General features: G+C 59.7%; 1 protein-coding gene across 2 annotated transcripts in view; it reads right to left on the bottom strand.

Moving 5' to 3' along the window:
• Positions 1 to 23,720, bottom strand: part of SCUBE1 (signal peptide, CUB domain and EGF like domain containing 1) — a 125,991-nt gene that overhangs the window by 13,882 nt on the left and 88,389 nt on the right. For both annotated transcript variants that reach the window (XM_025282730.3, XM_044940800.2), the window contains 8 exons: positions 20,124 to 20,240; positions 16,141 to 16,263; positions 13,800 to 13,916; positions 11,649 to 11,771; positions 3,324 to 3,443; positions 2,889 to 2,993; positions 1,800 to 1,916; positions 1,043 to 1,180 (listed from right to left, as the gene is read on the bottom strand). In XM_025282730.3, coding sequence (XP_025138515.3) covers positions 1,043 to 1,180; positions 1,800 to 1,916; positions 2,889 to 2,993; positions 3,324 to 3,443; positions 11,649 to 11,771; positions 13,800 to 13,916; positions 16,141 to 16,263; positions 20,124 to 20,240 — 960 coding nt within the window. The remainder of the gene's footprint in view (positions 1 to 1,042; positions 1,181 to 1,799; positions 1,917 to 2,888; positions 2,994 to 3,323; positions 3,444 to 11,648; positions 11,772 to 13,799; positions 13,917 to 16,140; positions 16,264 to 20,123; positions 20,241 to 23,720) is intronic.

Raw genomic sequence — 23,720 nt, 5'->3', positions numbered from 1 at the left:
GGTTCGAGGCCCGAGGCAGATCTGAGAAGCGGGTGGGCTTCTGCCACCGCGATGCGTCTCCCCTCCCCAGGCACAGCACCCTCATGGGAGCCCCTCCAGCCATGCCAACACCCGTGAGGCTGCCTCTGTCTCCAGCACAGCGTTACAGCCCTCCGACCTTGAACCCGGGGCTCCTCGTGGCCTGGAGCCCCGTGCCTTGCTAGCCTTGATGCCCCGCACTCAGACTCGCCGTGAACTCCGCCTTCTGGCCGCCCTTCCCCGCGCCCCGTCTCCTGAATGCACCCCGCTCTCTCTGCCCTGGGCCTCTTCTACTCCCTCTGCCTGAACACCACCCCTGCCACCCGCTTCCACTTGGTGAACTGTGATTTCAGGTCCTGGTCCGGATGGCACTGAGTCTGGGGGGGTCCTGGGGCCCCTCTCTTGGGGAGGGGCCTGAGCGCTGCACCCCGTTGGTTCTCATGTGCCCACCGTCCAGCATCTCCCTTGGCCCTGGGGGTGTGTGTGCCCCCTCCCTGCCCCCTCCATGACTGGTGGTGCCGCCAGCGTGGGGACCAGGGTCTGTCCCCTGTTTCTGCAGCGTCCAGGGCCAGGCATGCCCTGCACACACTTGCTGACAGACCTCCGCTCCTCTGTCACAGCTCGACACTCATTCACAGTGCGGAGGGAAATGAGAAACACAGTCCAGCCCACAAGGCCCCTTCTGGAACCTGGGAGAGACTGGTGCCGGGTTCGTGGTCCTGGGGAGGACCTGCCTGGCCCGGGTGAGGACGGCGGGAGGGGAGAGGTGGCGCGGCCCTCCCTACAGCCCCAGGCCTGCTCCTGCTGCAGCCCCGGCCTCCTCCTCCACCCTGGTCTGCGCAGCTGCTTTGAGGCCCCACTGGCCCCGGCTAGCTCCCCCGCCTGCCCGGCTAGCCTCCACATCGGGAGCCATCGTGGCTGGAGTGGAAGCCTGGCTTCAGGCCCAGCGGACTCCCGCCTGCCCTCCCCGTCCGCCGTCCTTGCGGAGGCTCTCAGCACCTCGCGAGGGGACCCCCTCACCCACCTGAGGCCTCTTCCACCTTTGTCTCCACCTCGAACTCGGCCGTGATGTGGGTCACCTCCTTGGATGGAGACTTCCGGCCACGGCGCCTCTTCTTGGAGGAGTCACACTTGAGGGTCACAAAGGTCATGTGGCAGTTTTCTGGACAAGGAAGGGGCCACTGTGGCAAAGGTGGCAGGGGGCGGGGAGCAGGGGTCCCCCTTGCCTAAGAGTCCAGGCTTAGATGGGCACACAGGCTGGAGAAGGCCAGGGTCTCAGGATGGGCCCGGGGGGATGGAGCCCTGTACCCGCCCCAACGAGGCCCTCACACCGCTGCCCTCGGGGCCCCTGGGGCGTCTCCCTTAGTGAGGCTGTGCAACCCCAGCTCAGGGCGACCTGGCCCAGGTTAGGCCTGCCGAGCGCCCAGCTTTGTCAGGTTTCAGCAAACAGAGCTGGCCTGCTTTCTTTTGGCCCTGCTCCCTGGCTTTCCCCATGGAGGTCCCCCACCCGGAACGCCCTTCTTGGCCGCCCTCATTCAAGAAAGGGCCGCTGAGGGAGCCCTGGGGCTCTTTCCACTTGGACACGAGCTGGCAGAAAGCCTCGCTCTGGGGGAAGCTCACTGAACCCTGGGGTGAGGTGGAGAGAGGGGCCCCGGGGATGCTCTTCTGCTGGAACGCTGGCTTTCATCCCCAGGGACACCACCACGGTCTGCGGGGCACCAGGGGGGCTCTGGGGGCCCCACTGCCCACCACGTGGGCTGGCACTGGGATGGCCCACTCACCCAGCAGCAGCTGCCTCGGGGCCTCCTTGGCTGGCTCCTGGCTTCGGGGCCGGAGGTGGCACTTGGCATCTCGGATCTTGAAGCGTGCCTTCTGCCTGATGAGGGTGGCAGGGGCACCTGGGGAAAGCCCACACCCAGTGGCGGCCTCTCCCGTGGGCAGGGGGGTGGTGGGGGCCAGGCATGGCAGAGGGGGAGGGCCTGAGGGTGAGGGGACCCGCCGGGGGGGCCACATCCCCTGGGAGCTGGAGGTGGGGACCTCTGTGGCCTGATGTCTCTCTCTGAAAAAGTGTGAGTGTGGACGGCGGGGCCGAGCTCCAGCCGGGGTCAGCCAGCCAGAGGTCTGAGGAGGAAGAAAGGCAAGCTTCCTGCCTTCTCCCTCATCACCAGAGCGAGTTTACGTGGCTCGTGCTTTTGGGAAAAGGGGCAGCACACGCGGGAGAGGGGAGCATGTGAGAGAGGCGACTGGGAAGGACACAGATGCTCAGAGCCACTGCCTCCTTCCGAGAGCAACTCACAGAGCCCACGGTAAAGACTCCTGGAGTCATGGCAGCTTAGCGTTACACGGCGTGTGAATCAGACATGTCATTAAGTCTGGCATCCCAAACAGGGAGAGCTGCCAAAGCATCACCTCCGGCTGCGGGGAGCTGGTTGCGCCCCGGAGGCCAAGAGCGTGCGTGTTTCTGGTACTCCTGGGGTGGGGTCTCCCAGTGGAGCCCCGACTCCGGGAGCTTTTACAATCTCATGGTCACAGCACATGTGACTCACTTCCCTGAAACGGAATCTGAGATCCACAGATTCACAGCACTCACTTTAGGGTCACAGAACGACTCTGGATGCGTGGCCCAGAGCCTCAGAGGCGGACAGGCCCTTTGGTGGTGCAGGGGCCCTGGGCTGGGCCTCGGCCTGCAGCCTGGCCACTTCTGGGTCCTGGCCTGCTCTGAGCTCCCCAGCACCCTGAGCCATATGGGGCAGGCGCCAGGTCGGGAGACCTTCGCGGGCCATGCCCCTCCGCTCCCCCTGCTGGTGCCGGGTCACGCGGGCGGGCTGGGCATGCAGGTGAGCTACGGCTGGACAGGCCGGGGACTCTACCTGAGCAGCTGGGCCCCGCGCTGGAGCTTGTGCCGTTGCGTTTCTGGAGCGCCTTGCCCTGCAGGCTGGGAACACCGCAGCTCAGGCTGTAGCTGTTGTCTGAGTCTGTGGAGAGGCCAGTGGTGAGGGGCCTGGGTGCCCCTCTCTCCCAGCACCCCAGATCCTAGGGGCCTCAGGGGCATCACTGAATACGAGGACGGTGGGGACTGACCCTTATGTCTGTTCATTCCTGCTCCACGACCAAGGGCTAAGTGTCTGGGCAGGAACGAGTCCACTGTGCTTTTGGACAGCTGCCCAGGACCACTCAGTGACCAGGGCCGGGGGTCCTCTGTCGGGGTCCTTTCCCAGAGAGCAGCAGGGAGTGGGGGCTGGATCCCGGGGGACGCAGCCCTGCCCCCCTCCCCGCCGCCCCCTCCCTGGGACAGCCTCGGTTACCTGGTGTGAAGAGTGTGTGGCCGGGGCAGGCAAGGGAGCAGCTCTCCACACCGCCCGCCTTGCTGCAGGACAGCTGGGCCGGGGGTGAGGCCTTGGCCCGGGAGAGGCACCTGCCCGTCTCTGGGGAGAATGAGGACACATGAGAGGGCTTGAGGGGCGGGGGAAGGCCTTTGGGAGCCAGCAGGCCCCTGAGTGTGAACCAAGAGGAACTCCCACCGCCCGTCGGTGCCCTGGCCAGACCGTCTGGGTGGGAGGGGGCTGCGAGACGGCAGAGTCCACATCCGTTTGGACGTGGGGGGACCCTGGGCCCAGGGAGAGGCTCGCTCCCCCAACACCAGTCCATGCTATCTGTGAGAAGGGTCATACTGTGTGCCCAGACCTGAGGGCGGGGTTGGATCCTCTCCAGCAGGGGTCCTTGCCCATCGGGAGAAAGAAATGGCTGAAAATGGACATGGGCTTCTTGGTAGAGACCGACCTTGAAGCATGGGAGGGCCACTGGGAACCCCGCTCTGGGGCAGACCCCAGACACATCCGCTAGGTGTCTGAAGATGTCCTGAACCAAGCTCTTCAGAGTTTCTCACATGTTTATTTTTTGGGGATTAAACATTTTCCCCAGACCCCTAGGAAAAAGACTGACAGTTCTATAGGCAAGGTAGACAGGAGAACTGGTCTCACAGGACCTTCTAGACTTGATTGGTGACACCTGCCTCCGGGAGCGTCAACCTCTGAGCCCATCATCAGTGGTGGAGTTGCCCCGAGAACGGGTGGACACAGGAGACTTAGCTGGATTAAGACACTGCCGTGGGGAATTGCCAGTTTGCATGAGCTTCAACATGTGCCTAAACATTTTCAAGAGGGGGCTTAGAAGGTAAACCATCTAGAAACAAAAACAAACTCACGGCTCTCCAGATAAAACATCCAGACCCCAAATAAACACAAGACCAGAAGTCCTCTGTTCCCAAAGAACCAAGAAGCTATGAACAAAAACACCTGCAGATAATCCAAACCGAAAGGGCTGCTGGACGAGCCAGTGTTCTCTCTGGTTAAGAAACAGCGGACGACCATCCACCCCGAACCTTCCAAGGCAGACGTCAGCCCCTAGCAGTTCCCTGTACTTGCTCCGACTTCCTAGAGGGGGTCGTCAACAACTGCGGAAGAACCACAGGGCTTTCCTGTGTGCGGGGGGCCCCCGCCCCTGCCCTGCACGTGCCCACACATCGTTGTGGGGACACGGAGGACTCAGAGCACGGTCAAATCTTTTCCAGGGCCATTTCTCGGGGGTTTGTTTGCAGTGAGCAACCTCTAGGAGTGAGGTCTCACCTCCCTCCAGACAAGAGCAGCCTGGCTTCCGTTCACTGTAATAGCGAGTGATGAGTTCCCCAAGCTGGGCATCCTTCACCTGGGATACAAGCTCCCTGTCTGCATAGAATCCTCTGGGTGGATGAGACCTAGGGGGCTTCTTGATGAGCTGTGAGCTCAGAGACCCTTGGACTCTGATCCGGGGGTCTCATGTCTCCTGTGGGTGCCCACAGAACAGGGCTGGGTTAGCTTGCTCAGCTCGCATCCAGGGCAGATCTGACTCCACCATGCCTACCATCCATCTTAACCATCTCAGAACATGGAAACCCTCAGAAAGAAGTTTAAAGTTGCTTCCCAGGTGGTGCTAGGGGTAAAGAACCTGCCTGCCAATGCAGCAGACACAAGAGACGCAGGTTCTATCCCTGGGTTGGGAAAATCCCCTGGAGAAGGGCATGGCAACTCACTCTAGGATTCTTGCTTGGAGAATCCCATGGACTGAGGAGCCTGCTGGGGAATAGTCCATAAGGTCGCAAAGAGTAGGACATGACTGAAGTGACTTAGCACGGCACACAAAAAACAAGAGGGAAGGCAAACTCAGTTCAGTTCAGTTCAGTCACTCAGTCATGTCCGATTTTTTGTGACCCCATGGACTGCAGTACTCCAGGCCTCCCTGTCCATCACCAACACCCAGAGTTTACTCAAACTCATGTCCATCGAGTCGGTGATGCCATCCAACTGTCTCATCGTCTGTTGTCCCCTTTTCCTCCTGCCTTCAATCTTTCCCAGCATCAGGGTCTTTTCAAATGAGTCAATTCTTTGCATCAGGTGGCCAAAGTATTGGAGTTTCAGCTTCAACATCCATCCTTCCAATGAATACTCAGGACTGATCTCCTTTAGGATGGACTGATTGGATATCTTTGCAGTCCAGGGGACTTTCAAGAGTCTTCTCCAACACCACAGTTCAAAAGCATCAGTTCTTCGGTGCTCAGCTTTCTTTATAGTCCAACTCTCACATCCATACACGACCACTGGAAAAACCATAGCCTTGACTAGACGGACCTTTGTTGGCAAAGTAATGTCTCTGCTTTTTAATATGCTGTCTAGCTTGATCATAACTTTTCTTCCAAGGAGCAAGTGTATTTTAATTTAATGGCTGCAGTCACCATCTGCAGTGATTTTGGAGCCCCCCAAAATAGCAATAAATTAAAAAGGAGGGAAAATGCACATTTGCCTTAAAGTAAGAATACCTGATTGTAAGAGAACATGACAGAAAATAGGGAGAAGGCAGATTTGAAAATCTGGGAGCTTAGGAGGCTCGAGGGGACATGAACTTGATTTGCTTTGGTTTATTAAAACCACTCAGCAGTGGGCCTTTCTGCCCATCATCAGCTCCTTCCCGAGTCCCAGCCCGAACCTGCTCCTTTGGGACCATCATCAGATGAGCCTCCTTTCCCTGAGTCAAAGCCCCGGGGTGTGCAGAGGGACCTACCCTGCAAATGGAACTGGCAGCTGAAAGACACCTGAGGGGTTATTTTTTGAAGTCTCAGAAAATCCTCCTCCCCCTGATTCAGATCATCGCCGATGGGAGCCTTAACATACCTCTCTTATGTATGATCAAAAAACAGAATCCCTGGGGCAAACTTGCCACAGCATCCACAGAACAACTGGAGCAGAGCCCAGGAAGAGTCCAGATTACTATAAACCTCTTTTTTTTTTTTTTTGTATCAACATGCAAAGATTAGGCCAGGCTCTTGGGACAAACTCAACAACACAGGACGCATCTGTGGGGAAGGCTTGTCCTCCCTGCCTCAGACCTTGTACTAGAACCGCCTTCAAGTCTGAGGGAACCATATGTAGCATGATCCCTCCCATGACTGGGAAAAGCAGAAAAAGTACTTTTTCTGCTTGTCAGTGAACTCCTTATGGTGTCTGGTTCCTCACACCACCATTGAGCAACTCTTGTACCTATTCCTTTTTTTTTTTTTCTTCAGCCACACTGCAAGGCTTTTGGGATCTAAGTTCCTGATCAAGGACTGAAGCTGGGCCACAGCAATGAAAGAGCCAAGTCCTAACCCCTGGACCACAGGGAATTCCCTCCCCTAGCCCTTCCTGGAGGAGACACTCACATTCGTGTGTCTGTACCTCCCAAGGATTCATACACAGAATAGATCTTGTGGATGATCCACATCGAATCCCAACTTAACAGTTTTTTGCTGATAGGACTTATGAATAAAAATTAAGACATCCTAAGATTCATATCCAGTCCAACCCTGAATATTCATTGGAAGGACTGGTGCTGAAGCTGAAATGCCAATACTTTGGCCACCCGATGCAGAGAACTGACTCATTGGAAAAGACCCTGACGCTGGGAAAGATTGAAGGCAGGAGGAGAAGGGGATGACAGAGGATGAGATGGTTGGATGGCATCACCGACTCAATGGACATGAGTTTGAGTAAACTCTGGGAGTTGGTGATGGACAGGGAGGCCTGGCGTGCTGCAGTTCACGGGGTCGCAAGGAGTTGGACATGACTCAGCGACTGAACTGAACTGAACGTCCATCTCTGATTATGAGCAGGAAACGTCTCTGTTTTCAGAGCATCCTAAGGTGGCATCCACCTGTGTGCATCTTAGCCTTTTCTGTTTAGGAACTTAACACACTAGAGAGGCCGCAGGTTCAGGCTTAGAGCCAATTGGGGCTCCTCCAGGCTGGAGGATTCGTGCATGTCCAGTTCAGGTCAGTTCAATTCAGTCGCTCAGTTGTGTCCGACTCTTTTCGACCCCATGGACTGTAGCACGCCGGGCCTCCTTGTCCATCACCAACTCCTGGAGTTTACTCAAACTTATGTCCATTGAGTCGGTGATGCCATCCAACCATCTCATCCTCTGTCATCCCCTTCTCCTCCCGCCTTCAATGGACATTAGAGGAAATGTTTTTCGGATCATCATGTGATGATGCTGCTCAGGCCAAAGTCCTCGGGCAAGGACCAAGGGGACCACGGGTTCCGCCACACACTGTGTCTGGCCTCCTACTCTGTCATGGAGCAGGGCGAGCAATCACCTTTTAAGACCCATGAAGGATGAGCCAGGTGGAGCCAGGCGACCCCTGGGACCACCAGACCAGCTCCCGCAGGTGTCTGCTAGCATCGTCCTAAGACCACTCTTCCTTCCTTGTAGGGACAGACTGGTGGTGGCAATGAGAGAGTGTGATGAGAGGCTCTTTCAGGGGAGAGGACATGGCCAGGTCATGGTGTGGCCGTGACCGTCAGAATCCTGGGGAAAGTGTAAAGATGGGATGCAGGCTGGAACCACGCCCTCAGGGGCCCTCTGAGCATCTGCAGATGCACTTCATGGCTATAAATACACCCGAGTAACAGTATATTTACTTTCTGGATGAACTGAAACAGGCTCTTGTTGAAAAAAATAGCATTGAAATATTATCAAAATATTATCCCCAAATTCCTTATTTGGGATATTTAAACTAACGTACTTAGGAACATATAGATGCATTTCACTGGGAAAGTTATTCATGAATTACTCATAAACTTCATGGTCTTTATTACCTCTAATTTTCTTGAAAAATGAAAACGACATTTTTCAGAACTTACTGTAAAGCAAACATTTAGAGGTCTGAGGTTTTTCAGAGAATCTCCAAAAGCAGTTCACGGAAACTGGTTGTTAACCAAGATTCTTAGAACTGGCCGATGGCTACGCAGGGTGGAGGCTTGTGCTTAAGACTGCTGGAATGAATTCTCCTAAATGTTTGCACCCACTGATTTCCACACACTCTTTTGCGTTCCTTTGTTCCTCATCCCTTTGGTCACGTTTTCCCACATTATGCATCTAAGGGTGTGCAGTTCTGACTTCTCCCGTCATGTTTCCCTTACAAATTATAACTCATCTAGAGCTAGGCTGTACTAAGTGATAACCACCAGCCTGATTCTTTAAATTGGTTCTCCCAAGCTATTGCTAGGGAAGCCAATATTGAAAAATGGTGTTAAGTATGCTGTGCTCAGTCGCTCAGTTGTGTCTGACTCTTTGCAACCCCATGGACTGTAGCCCACCAGGTTTCTCTGTCCATGGGAATTCTCCAGGCAAGAATATTAGAGCAGGCTGCCATGCTCTCCTCCAGGGGATCTTCCCAACCCAGGGATTGAACCCAGGTGTCCTGCATTTCAGGTTGATTCTTTACTGTCTGAGCCACCAGGGAAGCCCAAGAATACTGGAGTAGGTAACCCATCCCTTCTCCAGGGGATCTTCCCGACCCAGGAATCAAACCGGGGTCTCCTGCATTGCAGGCGGATTCTTAACCAGCTGAGCTACCAGGGGAGCCACAAAGTACGCTACACAAACCTAATTAAGTATGATCCTGTTTGTAGACAATACATAAAAAGAAGGAAAATGCCCCTGGACCGGGAGAGGTCAGCTCGGCTGTCTCACAATGTACCTGACTATGTGTCACAACGCCGCGCGCAGGCAGCATGCCTACAGCTTCACGAGGCTGACCGCACGTCCCATTCAGGAGTCTGACTCATGGTGCCACCTCAGCTCACTGCCCTGCGGGACTCTGGGCTGTAACAACAAATGACTCCCCAGGAGCCTCGGCAAATGATGCCTCCTTGCCAAGCCTCCGAGGGTAGAACACCTTCCGAGAGACGTAATGATATAACCTGGTGAAGCAGACTGCGGAGGCTCTGGGCCCCACTCCTCGGGACTGGACGGCTCCCGTGGTCATCAAAAGCGTGCCCCTCACTTTGGGGGCTGCGGCGAATAGTCTAGCCTGGGGCATGGCACGGGGGGTAGTTGTGGTAATAATACCACCTGGAATCTTCTTCTGGGCAACCAGGGGAGTCCGTGCCTGTCATTCTGAAGCTGGATTCGCAGCAGAGGTGAGATGGACAGTCAACATGGAGGCTCCAGGAAAGAGCGACCTGTGCACTATGGGTGTGGGAGCTGAGGGGACCGGTTTTCCCGGTCCACCCTGGGAACTCTTAAACCACAGTTCTAGAGGACCTTCCAGGACCTTCTAGCAATGCCTGCCGTCACACCATCTGTCTCCTCACTCCAGGTCTACTGGACAAACCCTGGTGGCCCCTCCTGCAGCTCTGACTGAGAGATGACCAAAATGGAGACTGAGAATTAAAAAGAAAAAAGAAATGTCCTCATATCCCTAGAGAAAGCCTGTACCTGATAGCTCTGGTCACCGGTAAATACCGGCCCTCACACGACCCTCATTATCAGTGGACATGCCTTGGAAAGCCCATCAATTGATGACAACCAAAGTCAGCCAACTCTTGGCCAGTTCACTGAGTGGTCAGGCTTCTAAGGCTAGTGTCAGCCCAGGCTCCACCCCCAGACCCCACAAAGGTGTGCTCCTCAGACTGACACCCCCTAATACTGCCTCTGATCAACACAACCCCATGAAAGCTCTTCCCCTAGACTCTAGACAAAATCAGAGAGTTTGCTTTGCTCAGCAAGACCCTGCCTGGACAGCAGGGCAGTTCTTCCTGAAGTGAGCAATAAGTTCAGCTGCTTGGCTTCGGGTACTGAGGGGTGGCATCCATTCTTGGACACTGTCACGCATCTGCTCAACATGTACTGAGTCCCCACGGCTGTCAGGCTCTGTTCCAGGTGCTGGGAAGACAGCGTGGACAAGACAAGCAAAAATACCTGCCTGCGTGTGCAGAGCATGTCCAGCGAGGACTGACTGACAGCACCCAGCAGGCCCTGTGATGAACACAGGACGTCTGGCTGGTGTGAAGTGCCACGGGAGAAAAAAAGCAAGGGTGGTGTTGGGAGGGGCACAGAGTCGGGGCTGCTGCTCTGCTCTGGTTTGTGGTCAGGAAGTCCTGCCCGCCCCGCCCCACTCAGCAGACGCTTGCAAGGAGTAGAGTCCTCCAGGCCGAGAGAAGAGCCCATGCACGGGGGCACTGGGCCTTCGAGGTCAGGGAGGCCAGCGTGGCGGTGGGGGCGACGGTGAGGGTGGAGAGTGAGTGGGGGCGTGGCGGGCGGAGCAGCCTCTGGGCTGCTCTAGGAGCCTGGCTTTGCTTCTGTGTGAAGAGGACTCACTGGAGGGCTCTGAGCTGAGACGGACGACCGCTGACTTAGATTTAAAAGGCTTAACTTGGGACTTCCTTGGTGGTCCAGTGGTTAAGACTCCGGGCTCCCAGTGCAGGGGAGGGAACTGGTCAGGGAACTGGATCCCACATGCCACAACTAAGAGGATGTGGCACTGCATGCCACAGTGAAGACTGAAGATCTCCCACGCTGCAACCCTCACTCAGCACAGCCAGATAAATACAGGACTCACTGATGAAAAATAAAATCAAAGGCTTAACTCTGGTGGCCCAGGGGATGTGAGAGCATGGCAGGACAAGGCCCCAAAGCTGTGTAGGGGACATAACCCCAGCACCCAGGACAGGTCCAGCGCTCAGGACAGGGCCAGCTCCCAGGAGAGGCCCAGCACCCAGGACAGGCTCAGCGCCCAGGACAGGGCCAGCTCCCAGGAGAGGCACAGCACGCAGCAAGTAGTCTGTATGTGTTTATGGAACCTGTGAGGTGGGGCCCTGCCTAGCACTCAGCCTGGAGGGGCCCGGGCCCCAGAGCCCACCCGCAGAGGGGGCACGAAGCCCCCGCTCTCCAGGAGGCCCTCCTCGCCAGAAACCGCGGGGCCGGCGGCCCTGAGCAAGAACTGGCTTGCAAAGACCCAGGTGCTCCCCAGTCCAGGCTCCGGTGCTGCTGCACCCCGGGTAACCCCCTCCCCGCCACCAGCTTCCTCGGCAGGACAAGGCGGGGGGTGCAGCTGAGGCCTCCAAATGGCGCTCTGTCTGCGTGCTGACTCACTCCTCTTGCGTCAGCACACGCTGACCCCCGGGCCTCCGTTTCTGTGCCCCGGGCTGACACCCAGTCTGCCCTCCCCCGCGCACCCCTCTCCTTCCTCCAGCCTCTGTCCCATCAGCCGCCCGCGAGCAGCAGAGCACCGGCCCAGGAGCACCCGCCCAGGAGCACGTCCCCCCCCAGGCACTCACCCACGCAGTCCTTGCGGTTCCAGTGCAGGCGCCTCCCCGGGGGGCAGACGCATTCGTAGCCGCCCTTGGTGTTGACACAGCCCTGGTCGCAGCTGCCGTTGTTCATGCTGCACTCGTCCACATCTGGAGGCACAGGCAGACGTAAGGGCAGGAGGGGGCTGGACGGGCAGCCTCGGGGCCGGCAGGGCAGGACCCACTAGGGCGGGGGGCCGAGAATCTCCTGACCCTGACCCTTGCCTGAGGCTCTCACTGGATGCAGACAGGCGGCTGTGCGTGACACACACGTGAGCTTGCACATGTGTGCACACACACACACACACAGACACACACACATAGGGCATGTGACACACGTGAGCTCACACACACACACATGCACACACAGACACACACACAGAAACATACACACAGGGTGCATGGCACACACGTGAGATTGCACATACACACGTGCACACAAAGACACACACAGGGCACGTGACACACATGAGCTCGCACACACATGCATGCACGCACACACACAGGGCGCATGGCACACACGTGAGCTCGCATATGTGTGCATGCACACACACAGACACACACAGGGCACGTGACACACGTGAGCTTGCACACACCCGCATGCACACACAGACACAGAGAAACACACACACAGGGCTCATGGCACACACATGAGATCGCACATACACACGTGCACACACAGAGACACACATGGGGCATGTAACACACGTGAGCTTGCACAAGCATGCACACACACACACAGAAACACACACAGGGCACATGGCACACACATGAGATTGCACATACATGCACACACACAGAGACACACACAGGGCACGTGACACATATGTGAGCTCGCACACACGTGCAGGCACACACACACAGGGCACATGACACACATGTGAGCTCGCACACACACTCACGGCATATGACACATAAGTGAGCTTACACATGTGTGTACACACACACAGGGCTCCCACAGACACCAACGCACATCCTCCCCTAGGAACCTCAGTGGTTTGCCGAACTTGGGCAGCTGAGCCCAGACTCGGGGTGGGGCAGAGAGGTGGCACCAAACAGAGCTGCGGGCAGGTTTGGAGGGGCCGGGAGCACCCAGCACCGGCCCCGGGGTCCTGAGGCCTCATCCCAGTGCAGGACTTTGGACGTGCCCTTCCCAGCCCGTTTCCCCTCCAGCACAGGGCCCCGGGGCCCCAGGAAGTCTCCGTGAGGCCCTGCCTTCGAGCCAAAGCCCTGTGTGTGGAAGCTGGTGGCAGGCTTTTGGGAGTCCCTCCAGAAAACTCTGCAGCTCCCCGCAGCACCAGCTGTGCCTGAGCCCACCCGACCACCATGGCTGCCCCCCCGCGGGGAAGCGCGGCTACCCCAGGTCACAGGACAGGAGGAGACATGGGACGTGGGGCTGTGCTGGACTCCCCCACCTTCGTGCCCCTACACCTGTACGTCTGGAACCCTCCATCTCTCCACCTCCCTCCCTAGCCTGCTCGAGCCCCTGGGGCTCTCACTCCCACGTCCGGAGCTGTGTCCCCACGGGTGCTCTGGCTTCCACTCTCCTAAACACAGGGAGGCGGGAGGGCTCTCCTTATATGAACTTGAACTTACAGGTCACATCCCTGCCTTGACCCTCCAGTGGCTTCTCCCTGTGCTGAGAATAAAGCCTCAAGGCCTCCAGGGGCTCAAGAAGCCCTGGGTCCTCTCTGTACCATGCATTAACCCTTCCCTCATGGGGCTCTGGCCCCACTAGCTACCCCTCGGTCTCTCTGCGCTCCCTCTGCCTCAGGGCCTTTGCACATGCCGACCCCTCTGGCCAGTCTCCCGTCATCCTGACTCCAGTACTTCTCCTTTGGAGTCCCCCATTGACCTGCCCCTCTCTGCTGTCAGCCCCTCCACTGGAGAGAACCGACTGTGCGGTGCTCTGTCCCGCTGTCCTCCCTTCCTGAGTGGGGTTCCCCAGAGGCTGCTGTTTCCAGGCCAGCACCCCCCGCCTCCCACCCTCCCGCCTGGCCCTTGGCTGAGCCCCTCTGCCCACCAGGCCCTCCCAGGCCCGTCAGGAGTCCAGGTCGGGGTGCGGGGTGTGGTGTGGGGGGCCGTGCGGCCGGGCGCGTGCCTCGGGGGGGAGGTGGCCCTGGCGGGCGAGCTGCAGACCTCCGCAGTGGGTGGTCCCGTAGAGTGTGTAGCCGCTGTGGCAGAGACACTGGAAGCTGCCCGGGGAGTTGATGCAGGTGTGGTCGCAGGTCCGCTCGAAGGAGCACTCGTCGATGTCTGTGGGGCCACAGGGAGAAAGGTCCGGGCACAGCGTCAGGGCACGGCGGGAGGCACGACCTCGTCACTCAGAGGGACATCCGTGCACAGCAGTCCCGGGGCTCCGGGCTCAGCGCAGAGCCGACTCGCGGCAAACCTCAGACCTCTCGTCCCAGCCCGATTTTCCATTTTGTCCCCACGAACCTCACGGTCCTGGGTTAGAAGCCACCTCACTCTCTTTTCTGGAGGTGGGCAGGGTAGGAATATTCTGAGTAGAAGGGATTGTTCTGAATCCTTGCCACTCTATCAGCTCACACGCCGGTGTGATTAGGGTAGGTATTTAATCCACGCCAGCAGGGAGCCAACAGGTCTGCCCGAGGGAGAAGCTGAACTGTCACCCCAAGGCGCGTCTAGAGAAACTGGGGAAAACGGCACAGGTAGAAAGGGGGTGCTGGTGGGGAAGATGCCACCTGTGAAGAGTAACAGAGTAGCCTTGATAGGAGGTGAGGTTTGATTCTGAGCCCCTGGCAGCCGGGGTAAAAAGGGAAAGAGGGAGGGTCACAGAGGGCCTGTTCTTGGGAGGACATGAACCTCGGGTTCACAGGAGGCAAGTCTGTCCTGGCCACAGTTCTGAGGGAGACGGCCCCCGTGGGACAGGTGACGGGGGCCAGAGGGCAAGGCAGGCGCTGACCTGCCCCTCCTCTGAACATGCTGCTCACGTGACCCCAGATGTCCTCATGACACACGTGCGTTTATAATAACACAAGTACAAGGAATGGGTCACTGTGGGCACTCAAGGGAAGATGAGGTTCCTCCCTGGCTGTGGGGATCTGGGAAGATCCCCTGGTGCCTGTGTGGGAAGGGCACTCTGGGCAAAGGTGGGGTACTGAGAAGATCCCCTGGTGCCTGTGTGGGAAGGGCACTCCAGGCAAAGGCTGGGGGGGTGGTGGCAGCACCCAATCCCCAGGGATTGTGTGGGGCTCAGTGGGGCTGAGGTGCCCTTCCCAGGGGCCCTGAGTGCCAAGTAGCCAAGCAGAGAGGCCTAGACCCCTCCCCGCTAGAGCTGGGGACCCAGGGGTTGTGCTGGAGCATGGCTGGGGCCAGAGCTCAGGCTGTGGAGAGATGGCTCCGGACGAGGGTGGAGGAGACTTGGCCGGAGCCCCAAGTGGTCCTGGCATGGCCCGCTGCGGCCCCTCTCATGGAGCAGCAGGGATGCAATCGAGGCCGCTTCCTCAGCCCTCCTGAGAACACAGCCAAGCACAGAGAAGCAGGGTGCCCGGGAGCCTTGCTCGGGCCTGGACAGATGCTGGGCTTCCTCTCGTGGCCCGAGAGGAAATTGGGGTCAGGCTGCCTGGCCAGGGATGCGAAGGCCGAGCCCCGGGAGGGCAGGTGATGGGCTCAGGTCATGTGAGCAGCCCCAGGCAGGGCTGGCCTGGACCCGCCCTCACCAGCCTCTGGTCTCGCCTCTCTTGGGGCCCTTGGGGGGCTGGGGGTGCACATCCCGGGCCCCTCAGGGCCCCATTTGAGCGGCACTGAGAGCGGGAGCCTCAGGTCCACGGCCGATGCCGCCAAGTGCACCCTGTGCCTCCGTCTGCACCCTTCCCGGAGCCATCTCCTTCTCGATGGGCTCCCTGTGGTCCTTCAGGCTCCCCCAGCCCCAGGGCCACTTCCTGGATGGGCTGACTTCCCTGGCTCCTCTGGGAGGAAGACGTCATCCTCTAAGCACTTCACTCCTGTCTCCCCTGCCCATCCTCGGGGCTCTCACCTGGGCTGTGATCCTTGACCTCTGCCCAAATCTCTCTTCCTGTTACCCCAGATCCTAGCAGATGCCCCGGGGGACCTCAAGGAAGGCCTGGTGGGGAGCGCCTGCCATTTGTGACACCTTCCACCAGGTGGCATCATCCTGCCTCTAAAGCCACTGAAAGTGGCCTGGGTGCTCGGGGACCGGGGTCAGGCGGAGGCGCTGAGCCCTGCTACCTACTCACTGAACCACCTGCATAGGGGCTGACCCCTCCCCGAGCCTCAGCCGCCATCCCTATCAGGGAGAGCTTGGACTGGAGGCTTTGATGGCTTCTGAGGGCCCCTAGGGTCACAAAGGAGCCCTCACTCAGGGCAGAAAAATTATGACCAGCCCCCCAGGCCCAGCCCAGATGGCGGACAAGCCCCAGCCCAGGCTGCGTCCCCTCCTGGGGGCTGAGGTGGCCTGAGAGGGGAGGGGAACCCCACGGGGATGAGGGCGGCTCACCTTGGCACGTCCGCTCGTCGGTCAGCAGCTTGTAGCCCTTCCGACAGCCGCACTCGAAGCTGCCCACGGTGTTCCGGCAGAAGTGGTCGCAGCCTCCGTTGTTGACCAGGCACTCGTTGATGTCTGCGGAGCCGGGTTGGGGGGGCAGGGGAGGCGAGGAGAGTGGGCTGGGGCCCCCAGGGGCAGGCAGGACCGAGGCCCAGAGCCGCCCTTCCCTAACTGGCCCGCTGCCCACATGGGGGGCTGCTTCGGGTCCTCAGCTGGGCCCAGGAAGGGGGCCTGGCTCACAGCTGCGGGAGCATGGGCGGAGGGGAGACCCCCTCCCCCTGGGGACTTGGTGAGCCTGGCATGTGTGTGCAGGAGGGGGCAGGGAACTCATGTCTGCTGTGCCCAGCCAGACAGCAGGGTCAGTGACGCCCCCCACGCCCCTCCATTCCCGGAGGTAGCGGGCCTGGAGCAGATGGATACTGCCTGAGAGCCATGACTCTGGCCAAGCTGCGGACCCCTGGTCCTCAGCTCCCCGTCTGTGAGAACAAGGATCAGAAGCGCCCCTACTTGGAAGGACAGCGTAAGGACAAAATGAAATCGCATCCCCAGGGTGCTGGCCCAATCAGCTCTTTAAAAAGTAGGCTTACTGCTCCGGCTTTACAGACAGGGGACCGAGGCTGGGAGGCAACTGGCCCCAGGTGTTGCGGGCATCCATGGGCTGCTCCCTTCCCAGCCTGGTTCCTCGCCCTTCTCCTTCCCCACGTCTGCCTGTGGTTTGAGCTGTTTCTTCCCTTGGCACTTCACGAGCGGTGGCGGCACCCTGGCGGACCCCTCCCGAGCACCCCTAACCTGAACCCATGTTTCAGGAACAAAGCTGCCTAAGGAGGGGCCGACGCCAGGGAGGAAGCAGCAGGACCCTCTGGAGGTCGCGGCGCCTACCAGGTACCACTTCGTGCTGGTGAGCAGGCCAAGCGTTTTCAGGCAAAAAAGTCACCGTGTGACGGTCAAAACAAGCCGGGGCCAGAGTCCCCACTTCACAGCGGGGAGGTTACGGGTCATGAGCCCAGCCCCAGCTGACTCCAAAGACAGGCCCCTCCAGTGTGGCTCGCTGGCCCTGCAGCCTCCAGAGGAAGCAGGTGTCAAGCTCAAAGTAAGAGCCTCTCCAGGACAGAGGCTCAGCCTCCGCCGCCCCTCTCCTGGCGGGGGCAGTCACAGGACAACTGGGAAGGTTCTGCCTAGGAGCCTCTGGCAGGAGACCGGAGGCACCACTTGGCTCTGTGACCCTGGGCAGGGAAAGGTACCTCTCTGGGCCTCAGGTTCCCCATCTGCAAACTGGGCTGCTAGCAGGCACCTCTCAGCATCATTCACTGTGATTGAATGTGCAGAGAGGACCTGCCTCCTTAGGAATGACTCTAATCCCACCCTGGTACCCACCTGGGCCTGTCAGCTGTCATAAGGGGCTGTCATGACAGCCAGCCAGGCGGTGGGAGGTGTGTCTGCTGGAGGCCCCAGCTGGTACAGCGGGTTGCTTGGGGGTCATACTGGGGGAGCACTCGTCCCCAGCTCTAGCCCCGGATACAGTGAGGGGGCAATGTCCTTCATTCTGACGCGCCTCTGCCCCTCTCCACCTCCCGCCCCTCGAAGACTCCCCTCCTGCTCCCTGTGGGCCACCCAGCCCCACCCGCCAGCGGCCGGAGGCCCCCTGTCTGGCCGCAGAGGTTCGTGGCCTCCCTTCAGCTGCCTGGCCTGGCTGCCAGGCCGTCCTCTTCTCTGTGCCCCTGGCTCCTGCCTGGACAGCGCCCCCCTCCCCGGAACAATCTCTCCAGTTCACTGCTCTCTTGTCTCGGGACCTCCCCTTGGGAGAGGAGAGTTGGCAGATCGGGCTCTCAAGTGCGGTCCAGGGGCCCATCAGGAGGCCTGTGCAGAAGTGTTGCCCAGGACGAGGCTCTGGACGAATGAATGAATGGATGAGTGAATGACTGAAGAGTCAGAGGGTGGGGTCCTGGCCACCAGGTGACACATTCACTGCCTCCCCCACTGTTTGAGCATCAGTGTATGTGGGGGAAGGGGAGGGGTGAGCTGCAGGAACACACGGTCGGACGACTGTGCCTGTCCCCCTCCGTTCATCCCACCCAGGGGGCACAGCCAGGCACCCCCGTCCCCAACGCGGCAGGGACCGTCTCAGAACAAAAGCCTGCCCCACGCTGCTCCTGCCCAGTAGCATCTCAGGATGAAGGGCCAACCCCTTCCCCCAGATCTGGGTGCACTGGCTGCTTTGGGTCCTAGAACCCCTGGCCTCTGCACAGCAGTCATGGGGCCAGGATTAGAGCCTCCTCCTCCGGCCCCTTCCCTCCCCACCCCCGGTCCAGGCCAGGCCCAGCCTCGCTCTCCTGCCACGCGGGACTTCTCTACCCAGCACCAAGGGGTCTGTGATACATGCTTATCTTGGCGATCTTTAAACGTTAAACTCTGTCTTCTTTACTCAGTAGAAGATCCCTGGGCACAAGGAATCTCTGCTTCATTCACGGTCTGCCCTGCACCTGCACACGGGAGGAGCCCAGAAAACCTGGGGCCTGAGTGAACAAGAGGCCTTCCAGGGCAGTGGGAGTGAGGAGGTCTGGCTGAAGGCGAAGGGGCAGCTCTGGTGAAAGGGCCCAATTGTTTTAAGAGGAATCACAGGAAACATGGTCAGGGGCTCAGACCGGTGGGCCTGGGGCTGTGTGCACAGCTCCCCTCCCCTGTGTGGACGCCCCTACCCTAGCCTCAAGGTGGGGAGAACGGATGCCCCACGGCCTGCTGTGGATGGGCAGAGGGCAGCACTCAGCACCCCCTGAGTGCTCCTCCGGGGCCACGTGACTGCTGAGGCTCCTGTCCGGTCCAGACAGGTCGGCTCCCAGCGGCGAGCTCCTGGCCTTGTGTCAGGACTGAGCCTGCCCCACCCTCAGGTCCTGGGTTGGCGCAGGGCCTTGCAGGGGTGTGGAGTAGCCTGATTCTACCACCTTCTGTCCAGGCTCCAAGGGCAACTGGCCAGGCCTGCTGTGACGCTGCTGGGCAGTGAGGATGGCCAGGTCTGGACAGTGGACCTGGGCCAGGCCTCCTGGCACCAAGCCCATGTGCAAGGCCTCAGATAGCCTGGCCTGCCCACCCGCCCACTGGGAGCACATCTCACTCTAAGTGGGCTGAGCGGGGGCTACAGAAGGGCTTTATTTTCAAATAAATAGGTGCAAGAACTGTTATTTCTGTCAATAATCACTAGGTTCTTCCCGGCAAAGTGGCTGGGGAGGGGAAATCATACCCCGTCTATTTTTACAGGCTTCAGAAAAGCCCATCTCGGACTCCTTAAAGTCACCCTAAGCCTCTGCTGCCAATGTTTTCACCCACTGGGTTTTGGACGTTCAAGTTCCTCTCCCCTTCCACGCTGGCCTCCAGGCCTGCCCACTTCCTGGCAGGGTGAGTCAGAGAAAGCTCACTCTTCTCTGGCTTCCAGCAGCCAGCAGACCAGCCCATTCCTGATCCTCCCAACCCGTTTCTGATTTTTTTTCATCCTTGGTCCTTCAATTGAGACCCCCGCCCCCGACCTTCCCTCCTCCGGGGAGGCGGGTGCACAGTGTCCTTTTTTTGTCTAGCGCTGACAAGAAGACCGCCCTGTCCTGGTCTGAGCCCTGTGGCCCGCTGCCCCCCAGCCCTGCAAGACTCGCCCGGCTAAGGTGAGTGGCCGCCTGGCTCCCGGGAGGCCGTAAGGAACTTCTGCCGGCCCGGGAAGCCCCAAGTAAAGGCACCCCGCTTGTTCAACCCGGGGTGCAGCCACGTCCTTTGACATCAGAGCCCCACTTAAGCCTGTCGATATTCAGTGGAACCAGGGGCCCCTGAGCCCCACTGTGGAGCCCCGGGCCCGACTCCCTCTTCTTAGCCTCTCTGACCCTTACTGCTGCGGCCGCACGCGCCTGCACGGCCTGCCCCGCCCCGGGCTGGCGAGGGGGCCGGCCCGCGCTCACCTTTGCACGTCTTCCCGTCCGGCTGCAGCGTGAACCCCACGGGGCAGCTGCAGCGCACGCCGGTGGCTGTGTCCTTACACGTCCGGTCGCAGCCTCCGTTGTTCACCGCACACGTCTCTGAGGAGGGAGGCAGGAAGACAGGGTCTCAGTCTCCTGGGACAGAAGCCCCCTGCCTTTCCCCACCCGTGGGTGGGGAGGTCTCCTGAGACCGGAGACCTGAGTTCTAATTCTAGCCGTGGGGGACTCTCTGAACCTCAGGCTACCCATCTGTCAAATGGGAGAATGACACCACCCCTGCCTGAGATGACGGCAGATGGGCAAGCTTTGCAAACTGCAGGAGGCTGAGCCCACAGGGTCAATACCTCTAGCGGGGGCCAGAGCAGCGATGGGTCTGGCTGGGAGTTAACCGCCCAGGGACAGACTCCTAAAAACCCTTGCCTTGCCTGGATTCAGACTCCAAATCCAGACTGGCGGTTACTGGGCTTCCCAAGCTCATCTCAGCCGTGGAGCAGTTTGGGGCCTTGGCCGTGGAGATGCAAGGGGAGGTTCCCAGGGCCCACACACCACCCATCACCTTGATGAGGCTCTCAGCCCAACATCTGTTCTCACTGAGCGATAAGCCAGAGGTGTCTGGTTTTTGTCCACTTGAAGCTAGTCTAGTGATTTTTTTCTTTTTTCTTTTGCAAATTCAAAGGGGCTGGAGTGGCTGGGGGCATCACGGAGGTCACTGAGCCTGTCGTGCGGTGAGAGTGAGCCTCCCCAGGCCCGGGGAAGGGGCTGGCACGCCCCGGTCACTGGGGCACACGGAGGGGCCTAGTTCCCGGGACCCTGGGCCTTTCAGTCCATGTTTCTTCCTGGGCATCTGGCACCCTTTGGTCTTGTGGGAACTGTGCCTGAGTGGGTGTCCCTCTTCTCTGTGCGGCTAGGAAGTGAAGTGCTGAGGGCATCTGCTCATATAACCGGGAATCCCCTGCCTGCCTACTGTGGCTCCCCCGGGGGCCTGGCCCCAGTGGCCTCTTCCCTGAAGTTCCTCCCAACCGGTTTATTCTGTCTGTCCTTCCATGGTGCCTGCATTCCTGCAAGTGGCCGTTGGCTCTCTGCAGGAGGAGTCTGGGGATGACTGCGTACAGGAATCCCTGCTGCTAATGCCTTTCCTGTGAACTTCACCTTTTGGGGGCGGAGCAGGGAGAGGAGGAAACCCAGCTTTCTCCCTGTGTGCGTGTGATTCTGCAGGGCGGCGACAGTGGGGGTCATCCTGAACACCCTGAACTCAGGGGCTGCGCCCTGCTGGGGGCCACTAGACCTGCTCCTTAAGGCTAAAGTCTACACCGTGAGAGAACAAGCTGTGCCGAGTACTGAAAGGCTGGTCTCCCGGCTCTGACCCTCCCGAGCCTTTCGGCGTTGTCTTCACACAGCCCGGCCCCCAGCTGGCTGGGTGCGGCGTCCACCTCCTTGCTGTGGAGTGTGCTGCCCGCTGCCTTGGAGGCCTCCTGTCTGCTCATGGTTCAAGGCCAGCTCACAGGCCGTCTACACAAGGAGCCTCCCGAGGCCCAGATGCAGAAAGGAGGCCCTCGCCCCTCACCCCGCTTTGCTCATGCAGGCTGACCTCAACGTTAGCAGGGGCCGAGCTCTGCGCCACGTACACCGCCTGGGCCCTCCCGTCTCCCCACCCACCTGCCTCCTGGGGTCAGGGGATGCGGGGCGGCCAGGGGGCGCCTCTGACTCTGTCATTCGCTGAGTGACCTAGGTAGGCCAGACCTTGGGGCTCCATCCCAGCACCCACGCCTGGCGAGGGACGGGAGCCTTCTGTCCCCAGGGCCTGGTTGGGGTCAAAGAAACCCCACCCTCAACAGCACCCAGCCTGGGGCCCAGCCTGCGGTAGCCGCTTAACAAATGTTAGTTTCCTCTCCTGAGGTTACAGAGGGAAAATCCCGCTTCCTGCTCTCAAATCCAGAACCCAGGTACCCCGCCCCCCAGTGCCTTTCTTGCCTTCAGAACCCCTCTCTGGAGAAGGCATAGACAGCCTGTTTTCTGGGTGCGGGTGGCCAAGGCCCAGGCCTGGGAGAGGCAGGGGGAGCACCGGGAGCAGGGAATGGGGCAGCTGGGAGGCCTCACGTGGTGTCTGCGGGAGGATGCCTGGGCCGTTCCACGGTGGTGGAGGTGGGATGCGCCGTGGGCACTGGGGGCTGTGACCCCGAGAAACAGACCCTTCAGTGGTCCCTCTCCTCCAGACCACCGCCCTACTCGGGGCAGCCAGTGCCTTGGGGCTCAAGTGGTAACGCTAAGAGCCAGTATTCACTCTGGGCCGTCTCTGCCGGGCCCTGTGCTGGGTGGGGAGGGGTGAGCGGAGCGAGCGGCCAGCCATCAGCCTGCCCACGCAGGGACCTGCCCCTGCCCATTTCTGCTGTGCCCGCCCAGTGTCCTGAGGTTCATGTACACTGCTGAGCGGGAGACATACGGAAAAGCTGACAGCAAGGCACAGCCAGTCCTTTGGGCGATACGGTGGGGGCCGGGGACTGACAGGCTGGCCTGAGTGGGACTGAGAGCTTCATCCCCAGGGGGTTTCCAAGCAGAGGCTACCAGGTGCTCCGAGGGGGGCTCCTGGCCTGTGTCACCCTCAGGCCCCCTGTCTCCAAGCGCCTCTAAGGACAGCCTCACCTCTCTACGCCCCAAGACCAGGGGCCACTCAGCCTGCCGCCAGGCCACTGCTGCCTCAGATGCAGAAACCAGACAGCCCTGTCTTCCCCCGTGACTACAGGGTCACCCCAGCTGCAAAGGGCAAACGGCGGCAGCAGGTTCTCTGGCCCAGGGAGCGGCTCTGGGCCAGCAGCACAGGCCGTCTCCTCCAGCTCTCACCCACCTCCCACTGGCTCCCAGGGGCCAGAAGGAGCTCGCATCTGAGGGCGCCTGCCCTGTGGTCACATCTCACCCAGGAGCGCACAGAGCCAAGGGAGGCTGGAGCCTAGGTGCAGGGGGCAAAGCCAAACCCCAAACCCCAGAGCGCCATCCCAGAGTCTTGAGACTTCCCGTTGGACCCTTGAGCCCTCTGCTCTCTCCCTGCACTCGCCTCTCCAAGACAGCCACTGGGTCTTTCTAAAAGCCTCTCCTCTCCACCTTGAAGGGCCCCTCCTGGGGCGTCGCCCCATGCAACTGGCATCGCACCATCTCGTCCTCCAACCTCCAAGGCCTCGCAGAGCCCCAGGAGCAGGGGGGCCTTTTGCAGGTGGAGGAACTGAGGCTCAGAGAAGGTGGGTACCTTTTCTAGGCAGGATTAGGCACATGATTTGTGGGACCCGGGGTGAAATAAAAATGAAAGGCCCTTGATCGAAAATCGTTAAGAATTTCAAGACAGCCGAGCACTCAGCCAACCGTGGGCCCTTCTGAGGGCAGGGCCTGGGGGCGGGGGGCCCGGGTCACACAGCACAGCCGGTGGCCCCAGTGCCTGGCCTACTCACCAAGACAGTGGGGAGAACTCTCACCCCACAGAGTTGGGTTGGCCACTGGGCCAGGGGGAGGCTAGCCTGGGGTCGGGGGACTGAAGTGGGAAGGGACTTGGGGGTGAACAACCCTCTCCAGCAGGCAGGAACACCCAGATGG

The sequence above is a fragment of the Bubalus bubalis genome, chromosome 4 (genome assembly GCF_019923935.1).
Source record: "Bubalus bubalis isolate 160015118507 breed Murrah chromosome 4, NDDB_SH_1, whole genome shotgun sequence".
Taxonomy (NCBI): domain Eukaryota; kingdom Metazoa; phylum Chordata; class Mammalia; order Artiodactyla; family Bovidae; genus Bubalus; species Bubalus bubalis.
Note: the sequence above shows the minus strand (reverse complement) of the source record. Positions and strands in the feature narration are given on the sequence as shown.